The following is a 15,849-nucleotide window of genomic DNA, read 5'->3' as shown; positions in this document are numbered from 1 at the left end:
GAAGCAAATATGGTCATTTTTTTTTTTTCTAGATGAAATGAGTTTATTTGTTTCCAAGTTAAAGTGTTAGAGTAATAAACAATGAGAGGAAAGAAACATGGGGCTGGTATCTATTGAGAATCCCATAAGTGGCTTCTTGAGGTTGAGAAGGATGGGAAAAAAGTAAATTATGTTTGAAAATGGGTGGTAAAATTGCTATTTTGAGAGTGTAGGTTATTCTCTATTGAATTGACATTACAACAAATTATTTAAAAATTTGGGAGAGTTAGCTAGCATTTTATTTCAAGGACTTTGGGTTGTTATCTATTGGACTAAGTAGTAAGTAGAGTTCCTAGAAAGAAGTGGGAGGTCACATTTTTCTTGGGGGCCGTAACCTTTTACTTTTACTGTTGCTATCCCATAGGTGGCTACCTAATGTGTTCCTTAATCCCGTCTACCATGGATAAATATATTTTAAATTCTAAAAAACAAAAAGTTGAAAGACAATTCAAAACAGTAATTGAAGATCATCTTTCACAAAATCAAACTCATACCCAGTTCTAAAGGGTGCATCCGAATGTATAGATCCTGTCCACCAGCCGGAAACTGTTTAATATCTACTAGATGACCAAACCAGATGGCGCAGCCAGTACCTTCTCTGATATCTGAGTTTGTATAAGCCATACAAGTACAGTTATTCAAGCATTCTGCCCTGCATTCCTCGAGATTCATTTTTGTGTTCACCCATGAGTGTGTAGTATCTGGGAGTTTCAATCCAGAAAATTTAAGAAACCCATGTGTACTTTTCTCCTCGCAGCTCAATCGTTTATTGCGTACACATCCTTGGGACCAATCCAGTGAATCCCATCTTTGTTGTGACTTGGGTTTGAATCCCTTTAAACATTGGCAGACTGGAGAGTCGGTAACAAGACATCTTGCATAGGCTCCACAAAGGGCATAAGTATCACAGTAGTCTATAGGCAGACTTTGAAAAAGCTTCCAACTTTGTTCTGTCCATGTGAAGCGTTGAAACAAAGAGTTAGTTTGGTTGGGAAGTGCTCTTGAGTGAAGTGACTGTTTCAGGGTAAACATGAAGTAGGCCTCATCTTGATTGAACACAAATTTGAAGGAAAACACCGGATTTGGCTTTAGTCCAGGTGAACCACTGAAGCCATAGCCATTCCAAGGCCCAGCACGGAAGTATATTGTTGAGCCTTGCCACAAATAAGCTTCTGGATAGTTATGATTTGTAATCTCAAAGATAAAATTCCCAGGAGATGGGTCATCCCAGTTCTTCCATGCAATTAAGCGCCTGTTGAGACCTCTCTTCAAATCCCAACCGTGTTTCATCCCTGGTAACATTGTATCAGATGGATAGTCAAAGCTTTGCCACAAATAGTCTTCTGAATTATTGCCATCTGTTACCACAAGATTCCCAGTATCCAGAAGTTGTAACAATGGACTACGAGCTTCTTTCAAAGTGCTTGCTGACCAAACAACCGAATTATTCTGGATGACGTTAAGATTTCCAGTGCTGTTTATCATCAAAATCCCAGAAGTATCGTTGATTGGGCGAACTCTGTTTGCAACCCAAACAACAGTTTGAACTGGGATGCTCTTGTACCAAATTCCCAAGTAACGATTCTTGGAACTTCCAGGACTGAAGAAACCCAGTACAAAGTTTCCTTCTCTGGACACTATGGTGTCACCATCACTTAAAATTTGGGATGGAGTTATGCTGTCTAGTACTCCATAGGAGATTTTAAACAAGAAAAAGAGTAAATTTGTAACGACAAGAATAGAAGAAAGAAGGCCCATTGATTCCCAGCTCTTGACCTCTTTCGTTCCTATATACAATTATCTTAAAATTTAAGAGGGATTTACTTACCGGCCCCCCTAGAAAAGAAATAACTTCAGAGTCAGACCTTGAATAGTTTACTTTCAACCGAAAGAGAAAATTTTGGAATTTTTTTTTAAAATAACAATAAATATTAAACAATTTAGTTAATTGTCATATTTCAAAACAATTTTGAAAAATAACATCTCGAGTATCTAAAACTCGAGTTCCAGATGGAACTCGAGTTTTTAAGTCTCGATTTGGAGAAAAAAAATTGCGCTGAAAATCGAGTTTTAAAGACTCGATTTTCATAAATTGCAAAAAACGCCGCTATAGGTCTATAAAACGTCACTATAGGGCTTAAAAACGCCACTATAGGACTTCTTAAACCTGTATTTATGAAAAAATTTTTTTGCAGGAAAACGTCGCTATAGGGTTTTAAAACGTCACTGTAAGTCTTAAAAACGCCACTATAGGTTAAATTTTTTTTGCATGAAACTCGAGTTTTAAAGACTCGAGATCTAAAGCGAGTCTTTAAGACTCGAGTTCTAATATGGATCTCGAGTTTCAAAAACTCGAGATGTTAGTTTTCTAAATTGTTTGAAAACGTGCCTAACTAACTAATTTGTATGGTTGAAGAAATCTAATATGCAAAATACCTCGAAAATTTTGATATAAAGAACCCGGAATCAAAAATAAAATTTGGCCATTCATTGAGTTGTTGATCCATAGCTCCTCCAAAATAAGCAACAAAATAATTTTAATAAATTCAAACAATCACAAAAGGATAAATAGAAATAATAAACCCAAATCTTTTCTATTTAGGACTCTTAAATCAAGAGATTCAAGACTCCTCCTAAAAAATAAAAAAATTTAAAATTTAAAAAAAAAAAAAAAAAAACTCATCTTTATATATATATATATATATATATATATATATGAATCAAACAAAAAATCTCATCCTTCACCCATCGCCGCTTGCTGCAAAGAGCTCCATCAAGTTGAAGATCTGACCAGCCAACTAGGGACAATCGGCACAAATCTAGCCTCCAGGCCATCTACGGCTCCACTGCTATATTTATCTCTCTTTGAATCCCTCTCTCTATTTGTATATTTAAATGTTCACTTTAAGGATCCGTTTGGTTGGAGGGGTGGAAAAATGGGAAGATGAAAAATTGTGGAATGATGGAAAAGTAGGAATCATTCTTCATCCAGAATTTTGAAGATGAATGTGTGAGACAGAGTATTTAACAAATGACTTTACTTATATTTTTAAGTAAAAAATCCTTAATAATTACAAAAGGAATCAAAACAGATCAAGCTCGTCAAAGCTGAGAATTTCCAATTTGACTAGTTTTATTTGAACCTTTTCGACCACTTTTTATTCTCCCGATTTTTAATATGGACCAGATCAAACTAAGCTCCAATTCATAGTTAAACCGATCAATAAGATAAGTAATTGATAGTAATAATCTTCTTGGAAGTCCTATGCACTTATTTTCTTTATTCATTACTTAAAAAAATATATATATATAATAAAACCCATAATAGAATTGGTTCCAATTTGTACATGAATGTCATGAACTGCAGAAGAATGAATATTCAATTAACTCATCCAATAAGTTGATTCCCATGCAACCTTTAGCTACGAAGTACATATATACAGTATACCGTATATCATAGGGAAAGAATAATGGGAGTAAGTGGTAGGACTTAAATGAAAAGTAATTTTTAGGTATTTTCAGAGAACGGTAATATTAACTATAAATGTGAGAAGAAAGAGTATTATTTCATTATACTTTGCAAGTAACTAAAAGTTTTTCATGATGACTCAGATGATGTATTCAAAGGAATACAGTATTTATTTTCTATTGATTGCAATCCATCAAATGATCAAATATTTGATAATTGTGGCCATAAATGCTTGTTTGTGCAGTGTTGACATTAGCATTTATTGTGTTACCAAAATTTCACTGGACCAACCTCCAACCTTTACGGCTCCACCTACACAACACTGTGACTACCACCACAATGTCTCCACCCCTTCACAAGACACGCTCCATTTTATCTCACCTCCAACTCTTTATCCACTTCATCAATTACACCTAATCTCCAATGCCAACTGAGAATGTCAACAAGGCAACAATGCTATTGGCATTTTGGATTGGATTGAATTTTGTTAGAATTTATAACAAATTATTTGTGTAAAACTGTGTAAGAGCATCTTTAGCAGATTAACCAAATTTTTGTACTGTTTGGACAATGAACAGTGACATTTAGTTTTTACCTACCTACTTTTTCAAATACACTTTCCAACAGATTCTCTATCATTTTCTCCATCTCATTTAAATATTATTTCTTCATTCATTATTTATTCTTTTTTTAACAACTACACATTTTCCAATAATTTTTTATTCAATACCTGATTATTATAATAGAATTTTTTTTTTTTTTGAAGAATGAATAGTAAAAGCTACAGTGCTCTCTATTTGTAGAGAAGCACTGTAGCAAAGCTAATCTAAAAAATGGAGATGGAGAAATGGAAAATATTTAGTTTTTTCTCTTGTGTGTTTGGTTGGAGGGATGGAAAACTAGGAGGGTGGAAAACTCTTTTGTTTGGTAGGAGGGAAAAAGGGAAGGATGGAAAATGTAATTTATATAAATTGACTATTATACCCTTGTTCCATAATAAGTAAGAAATAGATTTATTTGTACTCATTAAATAATATAAAATTTACCACATCATATATATAAATTTATATTATTATAATGTAAAAATTACAATAGTGTACACATAAATTTAATTGGGCAAAGGATTTTGATTAGGTCACGTTGAAAAAAAAAAAGAAAAAAAAAAGGAGAGGAGAACCTGGACCGTTGGACATTGGTGAAGGTAAGATGAGAAGAGAAAAAAGTGATAAGGATGATTTGTGGGCAAAAAGTCATCAGGTGGGGTAGGTAAGAGGGTCATCAGGTCATGAATGAGGGTAGGTGGGAGAGAGTATTTGTGTAATAGTGCTGTGAAAGCACTTTTCCTCTTAGATTTTCCTCCTGATTTGGGAGGATAAAAAATGTGGGCTTGGGAGAGAAAATTTTCTCCCGGGTTTTCTCTCCTCTCTATTTTCCTTCCTCAACCAAACAATGGACCTATTTTCATCCCAAACAAACACAGCCTTAAGTTTAAGTTTAAGACTCAACTGCTCTTTGTTTTAGTAAAGTGATGGATAACGATAGTAACTCATAAAATAGTAATATAAAATAGGATTGTTAATTATATTATTATTTTATTGATTGATATTTTCATTGATGAATATAGGTTGATACGTTGATACATGTAGTTCAATCAAACAAAATAAGATCACTCTGTAGTACCGTAGAGGACTAGTGGCTATATATATATATATATATATATATATTTTTTTTTTTTTTTTTTGAGAAAACTATTAGCTATATTGTTAACTTGTTAGTGATCATCAATTTGCTTTATATTCAATGTAATTTTTATGTCTACATTGCAATTTCAATGTAAATTTGCATGACAGACATACAAAAAGTAATAAATATTGTACATGTTTGTAAAGAAATGGTAAATATTGTATATTTTTTACAAATGTATACAATACTTGCCACTTTTTTTGTGTGTATACAATATAAATTTACATTATATCGTACAATATAAAAGAAGAATTTTCCTATATTTTAAATTAAGAATAGTGTTTCTATAATAGTAGTATTTGCTTGAGCAATTAAATTAAGCCATTCACTCATTCTTATAGACTTGTTTATTAATTTTGTAGAATAAAGTATTTTTTTTGTCATGATTTTTTTTTTAAGTTAAAATTTTTTTATTATCTTTGGCTTGGCCTCCTATAAAATATTTTTGACTTTGCCACTAACTATATGGATGCTTATTTGAAATTTGGTTTTTACTTATACTTCGCCCCCCTTAACTTAAAATTTTGGGTCCGTCCTTGCTTTCGAAAAAGAAGACAACTCTTCCTGTGTTACAAAATGAAGGACTCTACTTTAAAGTGACTCACGAGTTGAAATTTTCTTATTTCAAGCAAAGAACAAGGATTATATATATATATATATATATATATAAACACCATACTCTATTCTGATTAGTATGTAATATAAAAAGTACAAAGTTTCCTTCTCTGGACACTATTGTCTTACCATCACTTAAAGGTTGGGATGGAGTAATGCTGTCTACACCACACCATGGGAGATTTTAAACAAGAAAAGGAGTAAATTTGCAACGAAAATAATAGAATAAAGAAGGCCCATTGATTCCTAGTTCTTGACCTCTTTGGTTCCATTAAACAAGTTGGACATAGGCCCCTAATTGATAAGGGCATTTTCATCTAGTAAGAAAGCAGACCTTCCTTATCCATTGGGATGAACAAACTTCACTCATGGCTCTTCAACCAGCAACCATCCGCCTCCTAAGTTGTCCATCGGACATCATCCAGTTAAATTGACGGTTGGCCCATATGTAACAACCATCCGACAGAGGACTAAGTATGCCAACGGAGAGATGTCGGAACCCATGAGACCCTTGCATCATGTACCAGCGAACAAAGTATCCATGTCGACGGACAGATGATCATGTCGACGGATGTGCATGGTGGGTCCCACTTGTTTTTGCTTGTCCCTCGCTCATGAGTCTCTATATAGAAATAACTTGCACGCCACGTTTAAGGACCTAACTCTACGTTTGTATCTTCCCTATATGGGAAGATAAACCCTAACAGCTCGGGACCTTAAACCTAAGATCTTTTCTACAAGGAAAGCTCCTTCATTCATGGGATCCTTGTGAACCCCTATACCACTATATAAGTGCCAAGCCTCTTCCTCTCCTAGGTACGCAGAAAATCCCTTGCTTTCTCACTATAGAGTTCTTGGAGATCTTTCATTCTCTGACTTAACCTTCAGAGGGTCTTTAGCCAGCACCTCACCAGTGCTCTTTGTTGGTTCTTGGTTTCTTGTTGTTCAGGTACCCATTGGAGCGTTCAAGAACAATCATCTTATTGACGATTTTTGGGTATCATCAGTTGGCGCTGTTTGTAGGGAATGAGTGATTAGCCATATCACTGCTTCTAAGACAAAGAATTGCATGGTCCAAATGTGATCGACAACTACCATCAACCAGGAGACAGGGAACCCCCCCCCCCCCCAAACGCCTTGGAAAGACAAATGCAAACCCTAGCAGCGATAGTTGAGCGGCTTACCCAGTGCAACTAGGAGTTTAAGCAGTAGTTAAACCGAAGGAACGAATGACGTCCTAAGGATTAGTACAACGAACGAGACAACGAATAGTAGAATGGTAGTCACCTCCTAACGGAAGGCTGACGAGAAAAGGAAGATCAAGAAGAAAGAAACATCCCTAGCAAGCGGGATGAGCATGAAGATACCGACCACTCGTCGGAACTAGAGAGCAGTGCAATACGCATGGCGCAGGACATGTAGATGATGAAGGAGAAGATGGACATGATGATGAACGCCATAAGGGGATGAGTATCCATCAACCTGGACAAGCTAGTTCAACAAATTGACTCACCCTTCATAGCGCAGGTGACTTCCTTCCCCCTTCCAACCAAGTTTTAGATGCCGCAGGTGGAAGCGTACAATGGATCACGGGACCCAACAAATCATCTGGAATCATTCAAGACCCTTACGCACCTAGAAAGGGTCTTAGATGAGATCATATGTAGGGCATTCACCACCACGTTTAAGGGATTGACTAAAGTATGGTTCAGCAAGTTAGCCCCCAACACCGTCTCTAACTTCAAGGAATTGAGCGGACACTTTTTCACCCACTTCATTGGAGGCTAGAGGTACAAGAGATCTTCGGCAAGCTTGCTAAACATCAAGCAATGTGAGGATGAAAGCTTGAGATCATATGTGACTCGATTCAGTAAGGAGTCCCCTTTGATTGACAAGGCCGACGATAAGGTCTTGGTCACTGCATTCACCAATGGACTCCAATCAGGAGAATTCCTCTTTTCCATCTACAAGAATGACCCAAAGAAGATGGCCGACATTTTATACAAGGCCACTAATTATATGAACGTTGAAGATGCCATGATAGCTCAAGGGAGTAGATTGAATAAAAGGGAAAGACAAGACGACCTGTGTCTGGACAGAGGAAGAAAGTTTTCCTGGATGAATGACCAAAGGGACAATAGGAGACCAAGACCTCTGCCTGGGTGGACTGTCAACTTCACCCTGCTAAACACTCTGGAAAGCGTAATGAATTGAGCTCATGGAATGAGAGGCACAATATTATAAATTTTATCATCTAAAACTACAAGTAAAACAAAAATTTATGAATGTCATAACTTTTAAGTGTGTCAAAAAAAAAATGGAGACATTGATTTTCTTATTAGTTAGTGTTTGTGCCTTGGAATTCTTTATAGTGCTGGCCACAACTTTCTTCAAAATATTGTCTCTTACTTGAAATTAATTTCTTCCCATTGAACCTAACGTTAAATACACTCAATAGTTTTTTTTTTTTTTTTTTTTCTTTATAAGTTTGTATGTTGTGGAAAATACCATCCATGTCAAGTCAAAAAGAGTGAGGCTCTGGCCCAGGATTTGCTAATCAAAATGGTTTGAGTGAAGAATTCCAACATTCATTTGACAAAATAGGAGGCATTGGAATTTCTTACCGAGTGTATACACTGGGTTAATAGAAAGTCATGTGCTTTACATGTCAAAAGGTGAAGTGATTATTATCTAAAATTGTGATTATTGAGAATGCCTTTTTTGAAAGTTTCATGAATGTGAACTAAACTTTTGACATTAAACAGTAATGATTTGTAGGAATTCATTGCAAAATGGGTAACTAGTGGTGGTTTATCCTAAATTTGACATTCTCACGCCTCATTTTATGAAAGTTGTTTTGCTTATTAGTTTTTTATTTTATTTTTTTTATTTTTTATTTTTTTGAAGGAGACATTTCGCATTTTGTCCAAAGAACTAATAATTCTGAAGGATTGATTTTAGGGTCCATTTGGTTGGGGGGTGGAAAAGTGGGAGAATAGAAAATGGTGGGAGGACGGAAAAATGGGAGGATAGAAAAGATTTTAATTTCCTTTCTTTTTGTTTGGATGAGAGTGAAAAAGTAGAAGAATGAAAAAAGTGAGTTTGTATAAATTTACTCATGTACCCTTGTTAAAAAATGATGCACAACTAAAACAAAAAAAGTGACAAACAACCAAAAAAAAAAATACAATCACCCAAATCTATTAAAAAATAAAAATCATGTCTAGAAAAAAAAATCATGTCTAAAATAAATAAATAAATAAAGTGGAATGAGAACAAAAGAAACACTAAACAAGGGTACTAAAGTCCAGGAAAAAAAAAATCAAACACTTATTAAAACTGGATTTAAAAAATAAAAAATTAAAAAAAAAAGAAAAAGAAAAAATAAACAACAACAGCAACAACAACACAACATGTAGTAATGCCCATGTGCAACTTACACAAGAGCATTTTTATCCTTCACTTATCAAATCCCCCACCAAGTTTTCTCCCCATTTTGGGAGAGAAAACTTTTTGGTAGGCCCCACCATCATTTTACCCTCCCCCCTCTCAACCAAACATCCTCCAAAAAGTTTTCCTTCATCATTTTCTCATCTTTTTTTTTCCATCCTCCCAAAAATCCACTCTACCAAACACATGCTAGAATTTAAAGTAAAATGCTTATTAGGACAAAATAGTTAACAAACTAGTGTCATGTGTTGAAATGTGTTGTGGTGTGAATGGGTGAATATTTTTTGTTTAGACTATGTTAGTTGGATAGATGGCAAAGTTAGAGATTGGAGAATGTTAGCATTTAGTATTCTGATATCATTGTGTTTAAAGCTCTAGCCACATTAGCACTATACTCCAAAAATACTAGTTTAATCACAATTACAGCCCCTTCTAGTTGCTAAGAAAGCACTAATCAACTCAGTACACGTCCGATATAAGACATAGCAATGTAGCATACACTCATACAATACACAAACATTCAATATCCAATTAATTTGTGACATTGATGCAAGGTTTGAACCCTACCTACACTAAAACCAATTGGTGTCTTGGTCTGATAATTAAGAGTAATCATTATAGTGTAGACACCATAAATTTGAAATTCAATAGTGTTAGGTTCTAAATGTTTAGAACAATTGGCAAATCGTGAACATAAACTTGTCTAGATATAGATCTTAGAGTCTATAGGTTTTATTAGACAATGCTCAAGGTGATTCAAGTCAAGATTCAAGAATATATAAGCTGCAGAAAGAAGATTTCATAATCTGTCTGGTTCGATCGATCGAAAGACAGGCTCGACCGATCGAAAGTCGTATTTGCAGAATTTTAATTAAGCCCAAACAGCAGTTCAAGCCTATTTAGGATTAGGGTTTCTAATCTACTTCTCCCAGTATATAAAGGAAACTCTAAGCACGTTTTTATGTGGCTTTTCAGAGAGAAAAGAGTGTGCCTCTTTTGTATTTAGAGTTTTGTTCCTAAAAAGCTCTCTTATGTTTTCTACCGGTGCTATTCCTTGAAGAATCTCAAGATCCGGTATTATAGAAGTTGCTGCCTTCTCTAGTCATCAAAGGTGCTGATGATCTAAACCTTCAAGGGTGGTCTTGGAGTCACAAACAGGAGAGTTTTTGTTGCTAAACCTTTGAGTGGGATCTCAAAGTCACAAACGGGGGTGTTTGTGTTTTGCAAAGGCCAAAGAAAGAAGGAGTCTGTGGATTCGGAGCTTGCACGTGGTCGTGTCAGTAAGTTCTACTGGTTGGTAGCATTAGGAAGTCAAGCGGGGGTGCTTGTAAGTCCTTTTGTATGAACTTCGATTCTTTCTAGTGGATTTGCTTTTTACCTTGAGGATACTAGGTTAAATCCTCCCCAGGTTTTTACCGATTTGGTTTCCTGGGTGATCATATCATTGTCTTATTTATTTTCGCTACTATACATTGATATGATATATTTGTGTTAACCTAGATCTGTTAATTTGACTAAGTAATCACTTGGCTAATTACCTAGGTTAATCTGATTGTGGTTTTAAGGGGTCTAAAAACTGTCAAATAGCATCTATATTTGAAATTCTATAGAAGCAACTTTTGCCACAATTTGTTGAAGTGGTTGTAAGTGAATAGTGGGAGGTGGGGAAGGAAGTAGTGCCTCCATGAAAAAGTGATTATTCATTATCAACCACTTCACCAAATTGTGACAAAAGTTGTACAAAAATTAAATTGTCCTTAGACTTATTGAACACTAAAAGTCATTGCCTACTCTTTTGTTATCTTTCTAACAAATAATGATAAGCACAAAACATTAATATTTTTTTTTTCACTAATATGTGAGGAGATAACACCGTAGGGCGATTCCAATTAAGGTTTTAATATTATTTTTCAAGTTTATATTTTCATTCAACAATTTGAACTTATTATTAAATAAATGATCACGGTTTACAAGCATAACATTTAAATTTAATTGCATAAATATCAAATTAAATTAAAAATATTAAACAAAATCCCAAAACTCAAAATAAATCAAAATAACAAATTTATAACACAAATACTTTTTGAACTATTAATGGCAAATAGGTCCACTCTATTTAATTTATTAACAAAATTTGTGATAACTACTTTGTGGTCTGTAGAGAGAGAGAGAGAAAAAAAAAAAAAAGAGAATGGATGGCTATTTTCATCTCATCATAGCAGTTTTCAGAGCTCAAAACTTTTTCCTCTTCTTTTTTCTTGTTTTTCTCCAAACGTAAAAATCATAGGTATTTGATATCAAAACTCAGTCGATGGTTAGAAAGTCAGAATCTTGATCAGTGGAGCGAAAGTCAAGTAGAAACTTTCGTTATCTCTAGAGATTCAAGCTACCCAAAATACAACGATCACCATTCGTGTTGTTATGGAGTGAGATACTAAAACCATAGACACTACTGCAAATCTTGAATTTCAAATCTTCATTATAAGTTGTAGAAAATATTGGAAAAGAAAAATAAACTAATATACCAAAAAATCTAAAACTTTTCGTTATTTATTATTACTACATATAAATTTAACTAAATTAAAATATGAAAAGTTTATTTGAACTTCAATATACATTTCTAAACTCAAGAAAAGCTGAAAACCTTAAAATTCTTGTGCGTCCATAATATATACATACATATATATATATATATATATATATATATTGACCTTGGGTGAGAAGACAGAAGACTCCAAAGTTGCAAGAAAGATCCTTAGATCATTGCCAGAGAGCTTCCGTGCCAAGGTGACCGCCAATGAGGAGAGCAAGGATCTTGATGTGATAAAGGTCCAAGAACTTATTGGTTCTCTTCAAACATATGAGTTGTCTCTACCATCCCAAAGAAAGAGCAAATATCTTGCTCTTAAGATGATCAATGAGAGAATTGAAACTCAAGATTCCTCGGATGAGGACAAGGTTGAAAAAGAGGTGGCATACCTTGCAAAGAAGTTCTTGAAATTCAAAAAGGATGGGAAATCCTTTGAGAAAGGAAAATTCTCCAATTTCAAGATAGACAAGGACTTCAAGAAGAAGGATTCCAAAGACTCTTCTCCTTCTCAAGCAATCACTTGTTATGAGTGCAACGGGCATGGTCATGTGAAGAAAGAATGCCCCACCTATTTGAAGGCAAAGGGTAAAGTCTTTGCTACAACCTTTAGTGATTCGGATAACTCAAACTCCGATTTTGAAGAAAGCTATGATGGGGAAGGAAACTACTCCGCTTTCATGACCATTGCACCCGTAGACTCTTCGAAAGATTTAAGCAATCTAGTGGAAGAGCTTGGTGAACAGACCGAAGTGGAATCTATAGGTGTTAGAGATGAATCTGATGATGATGATGATGAATGCGTTTATGAAGGAACAAATAGATTGCAAGAATCCTACAATGCACTTCTTGAAAAGAGAGGAGAATATGCAAGAATGGTTAAGGCAGCCATTAGAAAGATGAAGAAAGCCGAACAGGATTACAAAAGCATCCTTGTGTTGTACAAGGAGACCAAGTGTGAAGTTGAAGGGCTAAATGAAGAGCTAACAAATGCCTATTCTAAGATAAAGTTTCTTGAGCTTGAGGTTATTCAAGCAAATGCCAAAGTGGAGTGTGTTGCTTCCAAGAAACTTAATGAAGTGTTTGCCTATCAAAAGCCCTCTTCGGATAGAAGTGGCTTAGGGTTTACTAGAGAAAGTAGCTCAAGCTCTAAAGTGTCTAAGGAAATGAAGTTTGTCAAGGCTAAGGAACCATTGGTATCAGCTCCTCTTGTTGAAAATGTAAAAGTTGAAAAGAAGCCAAATGTGGTGATTCAAAAAGTTTTGACAAAGTCTCCAAATCCAATTGTGGCTAAGCCCAAGGCAAAAGGAAAGTCTCTTCCTAAGGCAAAAAAAAGTCCTCAAACTCAACATTATTGCTGTACGGCACCTAGATCCCAAGACCCATATGGGCCCTGGGCTCAGGCCCAATGGAACGGCCCCATCGCCCTAAATCCTTCTTGAAACTGCCTTCATAAAAAACGAGTTTTGGGCCTCAGATCCAGAGATGCGCTCGACATGGTACCTCCCTAACAATCATATAAACCCTGTCCGAGCAAGTCATGAGATGCTCGGGGAACACCATTACCGAGCAGATTCGCCTGAACTGGAACCAAGTTCCAAGGCCATAATTGTTACATCCCACTCTCACCTAAACTCCCACTTAAAACAGATAATATTGGACCTTCAATTGCACTAGCAGTGGCAGTAATCATGATCTCCCCACTAACCTAAGCTATAAATAGCAGAAGTTGGGGAAGATGAAGGGGTTCAGAAAAAAGAAGTGAAAACAGTCATTTAGAGAGGGAGGAATACTACTTTGAGTCTTTGTGCCGAGAACGACCCAAAGTAGGAAATCTTGAGGCCCACCTTACAAATAAATTGTGAGCCCAAAGGTGGTTGAGCCCAACAATCTCGTTTTGGGTTTGCACAATTGCCATCATTGTGGAATCCGAGGGCATACTAGGCCAAATTGCCACAAGCTCCAAGCATTGAAGAATGCAGATCTTCAAAAGCCAAGAAGACAAGGAAAAGGCAATGGGAAACCTAAGCAATCAAAAGGGCGAGAAGAAGAACCCGTTATGAGCTACGTGATGAAGATGATTGACACCATCACCTCATGTTTAGCCAACTTCACCTTAAGGTTTGAGAATCATGGCTCAAGTACCCAATCCTCAAAGGATATCACCCGAAACGCACGTGTTGTGTGGGTGAAGAAGGGTACTCATGCATAAGTATTATAACATATCCATGCATTAATTCTTTCGATATAATGTGACATTGTTGGTTGTTTGCTTATTTTACATTCTAGCATGTTTTTATTGTTTTTGTTGTTTAAAAGCTTTGGTTGTTTGTTGTTTTTGATCATTCTTTACTTGCTTTGTGTCAAAAAAATCCAAAAACACATAAAAAGTATAAAATCCAAAAAGTTTGATTGGTGTTGTTGTGTATTGTCACACGCATGTTTAGCCTTGTACCTCCATAGTAATGACTTTGTGCATTTATGAGCTTAACTTGTTCTTTATGCACTTGAATCTTTGTGGGAAACATTTTGACATCTATGTGATTGTTGTAAATAGATCTTCAAACTTGTCATGAATGATTAGTCAATAGTTTTGTTAATCTTGAGACATGCATAAACTTATGCCTATATCTCTTCCCACATTTTTATTTTTATTTTATTTTTTTATGCTCAACCAATGTCAAATCTCAAAAAGAGATAATGAGCTAAAAAAACCGTTGCACATACTAGTATTCGACTAGGAAAAAGGGAAAGTGACATGTATTGAAATGTCTGGTGCCAAAAGCCAAAGGCTAACTCATCAAATTGAAATATCAAAAATTTCAGGCATCGATATCAAAAAGAGATGTAATGATCTAAAATGATCAAATGTTATGAATTATAAGAAGCCAAATGAAAAACTTCAAAGATATGTAATCAAGTTCATGTGAGAGGTCATATATGTTCATTTCTATAATTGAGATAGGTCACTCTACTTAGTGCTAATTGTGTATGTCTTGGTTGAATTGATCATTGAAGCTTCATGTTAGACTAAGGACTATCTCACATGTGATACCCACTTACATCACACATGTTTATGTTCAATGAATGCCTTATTCATTTGTGTGATTGTACTTGATTAAATGTGATGTACATACTCAAACATATGTTGGTCAAACCTAAAAAGATTTTTTAGTATTTTAGCTGTTTTTGAAAAGTGTTTTATTTTGAAAATTTTCAAAAAATCCAAAAATTCAACTTTTCCTTTTGGTGACTCACTCACGAGTTACGAGTTTTCAAGGCTTAAGTCGCGAGTTTACCCAGAATGGTTCGTGACTTATTAGCGAGTAAGAGTTCAAGTCGCAAAAAACACTTAGAAAATTTTTCAAAAATCTGGGTTTTTGACTTTTTGGCGACTTATTCGCAAGTTGCGAGTTCATCCAAAGGCATTCGCAACTCACTGGCGAGTGGAAGTCACAGTCGCGAAAAAGACTTAATGAAAATTTTCAAAATCTTGTTCAAGGGATTTTGGCGACTCAGTTTGGAGACTCACTCGCGAGTCATTTGAGTCGCGAAAATTGTTCTGCACAAATAGGGTTAAAACTCATACAGTTTTTCAAAAACTTTTTAGTTTCCCTCGCATCACATGCCTTTCTCTGTCTTCTCCGCCTCTCCCTCTCTCAAAATTGCAATTTTCACTCCAAAAACCTCCATTTTCATCTTCAATTTTCACTCAAAATCCAAGAAAATGCATGGGTTTTCACTTCTTTTCACTCTTTTTCAAGTTTAAAGCCTTATTTTTCATGGATTTGTTGTTTTTGTTGGGATATTGAAATATGGTTGATGAACATGGGTTTTTGTTGTATGTGATGAAATTGTTGTATGGGTTTTGTTGAGAATAATGGTATAATGCTTGTTTTACATGTTTTAAATGCTTTTATTACATGCTCATGCATTATACTATGCT

At 35.2% G+C, this 15,849-nt stretch overlaps 2 protein-coding genes across 10 annotated transcripts in view; both read right to left on the bottom strand.

Moving 5' to 3' along the window:
- LOC126699214 (G-type lectin S-receptor-like serine/threonine-protein kinase At4g27290) overlaps nucleotides 1-1,925 on the bottom strand; it is a 68,422-nt gene extending 66,497 nt beyond the window's left edge. For 3 of the 9 annotated variants that reach the window (XM_050396910.1, XM_050396908.1, XM_050396914.1), the window contains exon 1: nucleotides 633-1,899. In XM_050396910.1, the coding sequence (XP_050252867.1) occupies nucleotides 633-1,797 (1,165 nt within the window). In that variant the 5' untranslated portion in view covers nucleotides 1,798-1,899. Of the gene's footprint in view, nucleotides 1-533 lie in introns of all 9 variants that reach the window. The other 6 variants (XM_050396912.1, XM_050396911.1, XM_050396916.1 and 3 more) reach the window with 6 other exon arrangements.
- LOC126699215 (uncharacterized) overlaps nucleotides 1-15,849 on the bottom strand; it is a 90,429-nt gene that overhangs the window by 42,237 nt on the left and 32,343 nt on the right. The window lies entirely within an intron of this gene.

Source organism: Quercus robur, chromosome 9 (genome assembly GCF_932294415.1).
Source record: "Quercus robur chromosome 9, dhQueRobu3.1, whole genome shotgun sequence".
NCBI lineage: Eukaryota > Viridiplantae > Streptophyta > Magnoliopsida > Fagales > Fagaceae > Quercus > Quercus robur.
The sequence above is the reverse complement of the archived record's forward strand: the minus strand, read 5'-3'. Positions and strand labels throughout refer to the sequence as shown.